This window comes from Austrofundulus limnaeus, unplaced genomic scaffold, assembly GCF_001266775.1.
Source record: "Austrofundulus limnaeus strain Quisiro unplaced genomic scaffold, Austrofundulus_limnaeus-1.0 Scaffold105, whole genome shotgun sequence".
Lineage (NCBI taxonomy): Eukaryota > Metazoa > Chordata > Actinopteri > Cyprinodontiformes > Rivulidae > Austrofundulus > Austrofundulus limnaeus.
In genome coordinates, this window is record NW_013952507.1 from 563,956 (window position 1) to 574,465 (window position 10,510).

Below are 10,510 nucleotides of genomic sequence, written 5' to 3' on the forward strand. Positions count from 1 at the left end.
CTCTCAGACTGAAGAAGTCTCTTGGAGGAGAGACGAAACATTTCATTAGAGAAGAACCCGTCCAGAAGACCTATAAAAATTTATCTTTTTGTATATTTTAAATTTTTTAACAAATAAAAAACTGAAAAATTGAGCATGGAAAGTTACTTGGCCCCCTTGCGTTAATACTTTGTAGCGCCACCTTTTGCTGCGATTACAGCTGCAAGTTGCTTGGGGTATGTCTCTATCAGTTTTGCACATCGAGAGACTGAAATTTTTGCCCATTCTTCCTTGCAAAACAGCTCGAGCTCATTGAGGTTGGGTGGAGAGCGTTTGTGAACAACAGTTTTCAGCTCCTTTCACAGATTCTCGATTGGAGTCAGGTCTGGACTTTGACTTGGTCATTCTAACACCTGGATACGTTTATTTGTGAACCATTCCATTGTAGATTTTGCATTATGTTTTGGGTCATCGTCTTGTTGGAAGAAAAATCATCCCAGTCTCAGGTCTTTTGCAGACTCTCAACTGGTTTTCTTCCAGAATGGTCCCGTATTTGGCTCCACCCATCTTCCCATCAATTTTAACTATCTTACTTGTCCCTAATGAAGAAAAGCAGGCCAAAACCATGATGCTGCCACCACCATGTTTGACAGTGGGGATGGCGTGTTTAGGGTGATGAGCTGTGTTGCTTTTTGCCAAACATATCATTTTGCATTGTGCCCAAAAAGTTCAATTTTGGTCTCGTCTGACCAAAGCACCTTCTTCCACATGTTTGCTGTGTCCTCAACATGGCTTCTGGCAAACTGCAAACGGGACTTCTTATGGTTTTCTTTTAACAATGGCTTTCTCCTTGCCACTCTTCCATAAAGGCCAGATTTGTGCAGTGTACAACTGATTGTTGTCCTACGCACAAACTCTCCCACCTCAGCTGTAGATCTCTGCAGTTCATCCAGAGTGACCATGGGCCTCTTAGCTGCATCTCTGATCAGTCTTCTCCTTGTTCAAGATGAAAGTTTAGAGAGACAGCGAGTCTTGGTACATTTTCAGTGGTCTGATACTCCTTCCGTTTCAATATGATCGCTTGCACGGTGCTCCTTGAGATGTTTAAAGTTTGGGAAATGTTCTGTTATCCAAATCCAGCTTTAAACTTCTCCACAACAGTATCTCAGACCAGCCTGGTGTGTTCCTTGGTCTTCATGATGCTCCCTATGCTTTAAACAGAACCCTGAAACTATCACAGAGCAGATGCTTTTATACGAGGACTTGATTACACACAAGTGGATTCTATTTATCATCATCAGTCATTTAGGACAACATTGGATCATTCAGAGATCCTCACTGGACCTCTGGTGTGACTTTGCTGCACTGAAAGTAAAGGGGCCGAATAATATTGCACGCTCCACTTTTCAGTTTTTTATTTGTTAAAGTTTAAAATATCTAATAAATTTTGTTCCACTCCACGATTGTGTCCCACTTGTTGATTCTTTACAAAAATAATAATAATTTTATATCTTTATGTGTGAAGCTTGAAATGTGGCAAAAGGTTGAAAAGTTCAAGGGGGCCGAATACTTTCACAAGGCACTGTATATTCCTCCATCACTTTATTTTAATCAGCAACTTTAGATAAAGAACTTGTGTAAATCCATTTTTTTTTACCTGTGGTTCCACCAGCTGCACCTTGGCTCTGCCCATTCTTGGCCTAGAAGCATGGATCAGCTGCTGGATTCTGGTTTTTGTCATTTTGCTGGCTGTTGTGCATGTGAAGCCTTGCAGCATATACGGAGAAAGCCTGTAAAAATGTTAAACAGAAAGAATAAACACATCTTTGAACATCTCTAGTAAGAAAAGGGAAAATAGGTGTCAAGTTTACTTACTGCTCAATGTCAAAATTGCCCTCAGCCAGAGCCCCAAATAACAAGACAGACTACAAAAAAAGATGAAAGAAAGAGCATTTTAAAAGAGATTTTTGCACTTTGAACTAGTAAACTTAAGGACAAACATTTCAGATCCTATGCTGAAGTTCCTTTATTAAAGAGATGGATGTTGATTCAGTTAGCAGATCATATTTGTGACCATTTTTGGAGAAAATCATATCACTTGAAATGAAAGAATGCAAAAATATTAGCATTTTTAATGTTTAATTTGAAAACAAGGTGGATAAACCATGAATATCGTACTGAACCACTGTAAATTTATAATCTTGTTAAAAAACAAAATAATTTTAAAATATTTAATTATTTGCATGAAAGTTTAAAAATCCTTGACAACTTTAAACACTGACTGAATTCAGAAAATGCTAAATAATGTTTATCATCAACATCCCATTGTGTGTGTATGGGAATCAGTCATTATTTTAACCTAATAAGAGTGGCATAAATAATTAAATAATTCTAATTTTAGATTTAATTTACACAGAATATGTGTCACTGGTTTACATCTTTTATCAACAGACTTTTTTCTGCATGTACGACAATACCAAGTACTAACCTGATCGTGTGTCCATGTCTTCTTGTTTATCAAGCTGATATTTGAAGTCATATCAGGAGATATCAGCAGGACTGGTGGGATCTCAGTTGCTAAAGCATCTGGAACATTCAGCAACACCTTGGATGGACTTTTGTCCACAGAAATGACCTGTTGAGTAATTAAATAAAATTATTTTTGTTCAATCCATGTGCAATGGTGAGGGTAGAAATAAAAAAAAAACAATTCTAGTGTCTTAATAATTTATATCATATTATTTATAATTTATATTTATAATAGTTATTTATAAATTTGTTTAAGAAAAATCCCCAATTTCGGCATTGTTACAGAAAGAATTAAGGAAACTGTTAAAGTTTACATGCAGCAGTTTTAGCTACCACACAGCTTTTGGATAATTATATAGGTTTATCTGAGAAGATTTCTTTCAGGGAGATTAGATTTTCCTATTTCAGACTTAGAAAGTGAGGAGATCATTTAAGGAATATGTCTCAGCTTTATGATAACAAGCTAACCTTATTGACAAAAGTCTCCTGGAGAACTGCTGGAGCTCCCACAATATTGGAAACAAAGGTGGGGTTTTTAGAAGCGCTGAGAAGTTCTGTAGTTGAAATACTGGAGATGGTTGCTGAAGGAACTCCAGCAATAAGAGTGCCCAGGGATTCCAGGGAGGCGGTACTGTTGAGCTGTCAAATACACTTTTATCAGTTAGATCATTTTTAAATGAACTGGCAGTTAGTTCAGGGTCATGGTTATATTAAAGAATATAGTATACATAACTAGACTAAGCTTCCTCTATAAAGCATAAAAATTCCACAGTTTTTAGGCAAACCAAAGGAGTGTTTTTCAAACTTCTACCTGGAAGCCTGAAGAGATAAGGACTTGGATGATTGTGTTGGCCTGGTCCTGACCCCAGTTTGTCACTGAGCCCAGGGTGGGCAAAGAAGACAGAAGCACTTCTGGGAGGATTGAATTGAGCTGGGTGTTGGTCAGGCCTGAAGAGGCACTCCCAAGAGTTACAATTGTTTGCTGTGAGAACTTCTGAAAGTTGGATGCCAAAGCAGCAGAAACCTATTGGATAATAAAAAAAAATGAGATTTGTTAGAATAATTTACATTGGGTAAGCTTGCCAAAAACCTCAGGCAAATAAAAGAAACATCTAAACGCTAAATGACAAAGGAAACAACCATAAATGCGCTATATTATACAAGGTGATACTGGTTTTACTTGCTGTAACTAATACTGTATTTGGCTTTGGGGAAGGCCACTGATAGGAACTTTTAAAGGCAGGTTATGTTTTTAAGTAGGAACATTTTGAGCTGGTACCTCAGGATAATTGGTTCCATTGCAGAATTCCTTCCTCCTGTCCAGAATGACCATGGTGTCAGCGTCATTAAGAGCAGTATATGCTAAACTTGGAATGTCAGGGGAGCACAACAAATAACCTGGGAGCCTAAATGAAATAAATAAATAAATAAATAAATAAATAAATAAATAAACATATATTGCAAGTATGCCAAAGAAACAGGTTTACTTGCAAACATTCAAATTGTGGGATTTTCTTAAGAAAGTGGTGGTGACTCACATGGTGACACTGTAGGTTGGGTTGAACATATAAAGCTGTGAGATGTAGTAGTTTCTTACATCTTCTGGGATTGCTATATTACTGAAAAGCTCCAGATTGGCTTGATCCTCCAAGAACACCTTAGTCTATGAAAAAAAAAAATACATGTCAGTACAAAAGCCCACTTTCATTATGTTTTGTTGAAAGAATAAAAACTCATTCAAGCTGGCCACAAATACGATGCCATCAAAACCCTCATAAAGCTGAGTTGGCAATGTCTTGTTCTCATCTCTTTTGATAAACATTTTTATCACGGTAAAATAATGCATGAAATTTCATGAATCAGATGTTAAAGAAATTTTAAAACATAGCATTTCAGTGACCACAGCAGTTTGATGCAGCCTTATGAAGGGTCTATGCCGACTTGGTGTACTAACTTTAATATACAACCCCTGGCAAAAAGTATGGAATCACCAGTCTTGGATGAACACTCATTCAGACATTTCATTCTGTAAAACAAACTCAGATCAAAAAGCATGATACAATAATAAGGTCATTCCAAAGTGCAACTTGTTTGCTTTCAGGAACACTCAAAGAAATGAAGAGAAAACATGATGGAAGTCAGTGAATGTGAATGTTTTATTGGCCAAGCACAGGGGAAAAAATACGGAATCACTCAATTCTGTGGAATAAAGTATGGAATCATTCAAATTGGAGGTAGAAAATAAGGACAAACCCAGTCAATTTTCTTTCCCTAAATGGACACCTGCCTCAGATTAGATCTGCTTGTTAGTCTGCAGTTAAAAACACCTGCAGTCATGACACCTTGGAGGGCTGCTGGATGAAGTGGAGGGGCAAGAACCATGGCTCCAACAAGAGAAATGTCTCTTGAAACAAAAGAGAGGATTGTGAAACTTCTTGAAGGTTACTCTTCACACACGGTTGCTAAAGATGCGGGCTGTTCACAATCAGCTGTATCCAAGATACGGACCAAATGCAAACAGCACGGAATGATAAAGTACAACTAAACAGATGAAGCATAAATGGGAGGAAGCTGGAGCCAATGTACATGACCCAACTGTAAGAAATTGCTTAAAGGAAATGAGATTTCAGTACAGGAAAGCTAAAAGAAAACCATCATTGATACCTAAAAAACAAGACTACAATGGGCTAAGAAGAGGCAATCATGGACTGTGGATGACTGGATGAAAGTTATCTTCAGTGATGAGTCAAGAATCTGCATTGGACAAGATGATGATGCTGGAACATTTGTTTAGTGCCGTTCCAGTGAGATTTATGAAGAGGACTGCCTGAAGAATACAACCAAATTTCCACAGTCCTTGATGATATGGGGCTGCATGTCAGGCAAAGGCACTGAGGAGAYGACTGTGGTTAATTCTTCTATCAATGCACAAGTTTACATTGACATTTTGGACAGTTTTCTCATCCCTTCAATTGAACAGATGTTTGGAGGTGGTGAAATAATTTTCCAAGATAATGCATCGTGCCATAGGGCAAAAACAGTGAAGGATTCCTTGGAGAAAGACACATTCAGTCAATGTCATGGCCTGCAAATTGTCTAGATCTCAACCCAATTGAAAACCTGTGGTGGAAATTGAAAAAAATGGTCCACAACAAGGCTCCGACCTGCAAAGCTGATCTGGCAACTGCTATCAAAGAGAGTTGGCACCAAATTGATGAAGAATACTGTTTGTCACTCATCAAGTCCATGCCTCAGAGACTGCAAGCTGTTATAAAAGCCAAAGGTGGTGCAACTAAATACTAGTGATGTATTTTGAATGGTCTTTTGTTTATCTGTTTTTCATGATTCCATACTTTTTTCCTCAGAATTGAGTGATTCCATATTTTTTCCCTGTGCTTGGTCAATAAAAGTAACATTCACCGACTTCCACAATTTTTTCTCTTCATTTCTTTGAGTGTTCCTGAAAGCCAACAAGTTGCACTTTGGAATGACCTTATTATTGTATCATGTTTTTGATCTGAGTTTGTTTTACAGAATGAAATGTCTGAATGAGTGCTCATCCAAGACTGGTGATTCCATACTTTTTGCCAGGGGTTATTTAATAGCATACCTGAGTGGAGGAACCAAAGTTGGTGAAGTCATCCAGAGTGATAAACGTCACAAAGTTGTTGATGTATTTGACAAACCAGGATGTAGAGTTGAGTTCTGGATCATTGGGATTGTAGCATCTGACTCCGGAGCCTGAGGAAAACAGATTSTTATCAAAATTTTCACTGGTGTTTCAAGAAGAGAGTGATGCAGTTTTCTTGTCACTATACTACACTATACTACTATATGCACAGTAAAGTTAAAGTTAATTTTAATCATGTCTCATAAAAGCAAAAATTGCACATTTTAATAAATAAAAAAATATTTTCAATCATTTTAATCTATTTTTGCACTTGTATAAAAACATTCATACTAGCACTCAAGTAGCTCTTGATGGTGGCGTACACATCCATCTGTCCAAAATCAGAACTATTGTACGTGAAGTTATTTCCCATGAAGAACACTCTGTTGAAAGTGGGGAAAAAAACTAATGTTAACTGAGCTGCGTTCGATCCTTCTTGTCAATTTTAAGACTCTGAGACAAAGACTTACAGTTTCTGGAAGGCGAAGCACGAGGCGTTCTGCACTTCAGTGGAGCTGATGAGGCTCTTGGTGAGGAATCCCAGGTAGTTTTTCAACCGAACATCAAACCACAAATTGGCCTCAGACATGCTGGTGCTGCTCAGAGCAAACTTCCAAACACAAGGGAGGATCACCTTCTTCAGATCATCAGAAACATTCTCCTAAAGGTTATGGATGGAGTTTCAGCGTTAATGACACATGGGCAGATTCTAACTTGCTATAATGAGCTTGTAAAATTGCATATTGTATTTGGCTTTGTATCTGAAATGAGGGACATACAGTTTGAAGGAAGTCATTTGTGTTATTGTAGCTGTTGAAGATAATGCAGACGTCTGAGGCATTACTGATTACACCAGGCTGACTGAGGAACTGATGCAGTTCTGAGGTGCTGATGGTGTTTAGGAGCTGAAAAAGAAAAAATAAAATATTTTGCATAGAAATTGGGTTTCTGTAGTGCAGCTACATAGCTGTAGCTTTCTCTTATTTTTTGTTTCTCCGAGTGCATCTAAAACTCTGCTGCCCCATCTACATTTATGGGGGAGGTATCTATTTGTTTAAATTGTTTATTTACCTCAGACTTGCGTGTTGGTGGCAGAAGAGATAGCAATGTTGACACGTCTGGAAAGCCAAAACTGAGGAAGGTGTTTTTCAGAAAGATGTAGAAACTTCCCCCTGTGTAACATTTCAGTGGAGTTGAACCTGTTTTGCAAAATAAAATAAATTATTTTGTGAACAAATACAACAGAGACAAATATGCAGGAAAAAGAAACACTTCTTTGTTATAGATAGAGTTTTTGCAGTGTGGCATTATGCCTTCCACAAACCTTGAAGGAAGAGGACAATGTTTTTGTAGATCTCTGTATGTGTGTTGATGCTGAGAGTTGAGTTTATTGTATCAAGTATTTTAATCCTAAAAAAATTAAAAATGATTAATACATACAAATTAGCTGTTATCAATTGAAAATAATATTTCTACTATTCACTGTATTATTTTAAGACTGCCTTAAAACTATATATATTTTTTTATTTATCTATTTATTTTTTCAAACTGGTTTGCCTGTATAGGGTAAATACATACATTTCTTGGCTGCTGTTGCAGCTCCTGTTTGTCCCAATGCTGAAAAACTGTGCCACCAAACTTGGAGAAAGATCGACCAGTAAAGGCCTCAGTCGCACTTTCAGCCACAGCAGGAACTCTCCATCACTTACAACTGGTGAGGCGAGACCTGCTCGGTCAAAAACTCCCTGGAGGAAGGCAGACTTCACCTCCTGTGTGTAGTTGGCTGACTGGGCCTGTGGGGAAATATACTTGGTGTGAAAAAGAGACATTAATTTGTTTATATCAAATATTTGTCAGTTTCAATCCAATCATTTTTTAAATTTGTTTTTTTCCCAAATTGATGGAACTTAAAGTAACCCTCTTATTTGTTTTCTGGCTTAAAAATATTATCTTAAAAATTATTTCTTAAATAGTCATGAAAATGTTAATACTTTTTTTGATAGTGTCACTCTTGAAATAAAATGGCAGGTATTTATTTATTTATTTATTATAACTTTTATAGTTTTTTTATTTCAAAATCCACAAATAAATAAAAAAACATCAATACCAAAAACAATATACAACTTCTCAGACATGATATCACAGAATATCACAGAGCAAAAGAAGATCTTGACATTGTTTACCTCAATAGCTGGTGAGACTTTGTCAAAGAAAGCACCAAACTCAGAAGCGTTGATAAATGTCATAATTTTTGTCACATCATGTGTTCCATTTAGCTGAGAAGGAATTCCTGCAAGCTCACTCAGTTGATAGAAGGTGAGAAGATCTGAAACCTCCACCTAAACAAAACAACAAGTTAATACAAACAGCACAATGTATTCAGGGTGCAACCGCATGCTGCACATTTAACTTTCTCAGACCTAATGCAGTAACTGTTCAATCTACTGGTAAGATAACTTAAAAATTGTATTAATTAGTATTTGTTACTTCACTTAAAACGTTTGTTTTATAGTAGTTTAAAAAACTTCACCTTTTTAAATCCTATATCATTTACCTGAGCTGGTGGGAAATATGTCAGGTAATGCATTCAAATAATACACCCATTAGTGTCCAAAGTTCCAAGTCAGCCAGAGAACAAAACATTTTTATAATTTTTATCCAAGTGTTTATATTTCTTGTAGTTTACTTAACTGAAAACGTCTTTAGGATCTTAAATATAGTATTTACCCCATTGAAATTGTTCTTGAATGTCAAAAAGTCATTTAAAGAAGCTTGAAAACGAAACCGACCAAAATTGTTTTCAAGCCAATTTCTGTCATCAGTTGCAGAGTCAGCACATGAAAAACCTGAAAAATAAACAACTTACTCTTAAGATTGAAGCATAAACAGAAGTTTGAACATTTAAAGCAATCAGTGTCCAGAAAATTACGATTTTCAGCTTACCCGAAGACAGCTGTCCCTTGAGATAGGCCAATATAAATGTGAGAAACTGCTGAATCTGTTGCTCAGAGAGCTGAATGAAAATGTTGTCAAATCCTTTGACACTGAAAAAAAAATAATCAAAAAACTAAACAATGAAGAAATATTCCTGTTAGTAGAAGAGTAAAGTTTTCACTCACATCTCTTGATATGAGCTACAGGTGATATTTCTTGGAAAACCTTCAAAGGTTCTTGAGTCAGCACTTGGGAGGAAGAGTTGGAGATAAACTTGGAACCATAACTTGATCTCATCAGAGCTAAAATGAGTCAGTTGTGGGCCAAGTGTTGTCAATGTCAGATTAAGGATGGTATCACGTAGTCCAGAGCTGAATGTTGTCATGTTTAGCTGAATAAAAAAATATTTTGAAAGGTTTATTGTTTTACAAAGTCAAAAAACAGACATGCTAAATGTATATATATATGTATATGTTTTTTTTACCTTTTCAATACCATTCACAAAAGTGTCAAAAAATGACACAAGATTTTGCAGAGATGAAGATGAAGTGACTTGTTTGAATACAAAAATTATGAGAGTTTCATTGGCAAAATTGTTGGGCTCAAGAAGTAGTTCAGCTTTCTGTTCAGATGATAGTGAATCTAAAATGACAGTCTGAAAAAGAAAAAAGACATAACAATGAAAACTAAAAATGTTGTTAGGTCCTAAAACAAAGCATTTGTTTTTGTAATGTAAGAAAAATAAAAGTTACAAATGAAAACTGAAAAATTACCTGGGAGAGGTTGAGGAATTTCAGGTCAGAATATGGTATCAATGTAGCAAATTGAGCCAAGTTGACTTGAAGTGTTCGGTCATCACTCTGATTTCCAGGTCTGCAAACTGAAGCGTACATACAAATGTCAGAACTAGCACAACAAAGCAAGTTCCGGTTTTAATCRGACAGTTTGGGTCCAGTTTTGTTTGGAGTGTCTGAATGATCTTTTTTTTCTTCAGAGAYTTCAAGGCAGTGTGCATGGGCCACAGTTTCATTTTGCCAGGCCTACCTGGCTGGTTGATGACACTGGCAGATCTCCTCAGGTAGTCAAGCAGTACGTCTGCAAGTCTTTGCTGTCTATCCTGCGGTATGTCTGAAAAAACTTTGTCCAGCCCGCTCACACTGCAAAGATTGGTAGAAAGTTGTCATACACAGCTCCTCTAAAGTACTTTTCATTTTGATGTATTCAGTACTTGGTGGTAGCTAATGTGTAACCTACATGACATGGTAGTTTGTGCAGTTGATGCTTGAGGTTGCAATTTGGAGCATCTCTGTAGTGAAACCTGCAAGGATGGGGACCAGTTTGATGTTGAACCAAAGATGAAACTCTTCTGTAGTGAAGTTTATGAAGTGGGTACTGATG

General features: G+C 36.7%; 1 protein-coding gene across 1 annotated transcript in view; it reads right to left on the bottom strand.

Annotated features, from left to right (window-relative positions):
- Positions 1–10,510, bottom strand: part of LOC106521218 (uncharacterized) — a gene marked incomplete at its 5' end in the record, with an annotated part of 66,163 nt that overhangs the window by 52,797 nt on the left and 2,856 nt on the right. Inside the window, 11 exon segments of the mRNA XM_014013688.1 lie at positions 7,251–7,377; positions 7,503–7,588; positions 7,757–7,971; positions 8,362–8,517; positions 8,906–9,024; positions 9,122–9,222; positions 9,298–9,503; positions 9,597–9,767; positions 9,886–9,992; positions 10,157–10,269; positions 10,367–10,510. Coding sequence (XP_013869142.1) covers positions 7,251–7,377; positions 7,503–7,588; positions 7,757–7,971; positions 8,362–8,517; positions 8,906–9,024; positions 9,122–9,222; positions 9,298–9,503; positions 9,597–9,767; positions 9,886–9,992; positions 10,157–10,269; positions 10,367–10,510 — 1,545 coding nt within the window.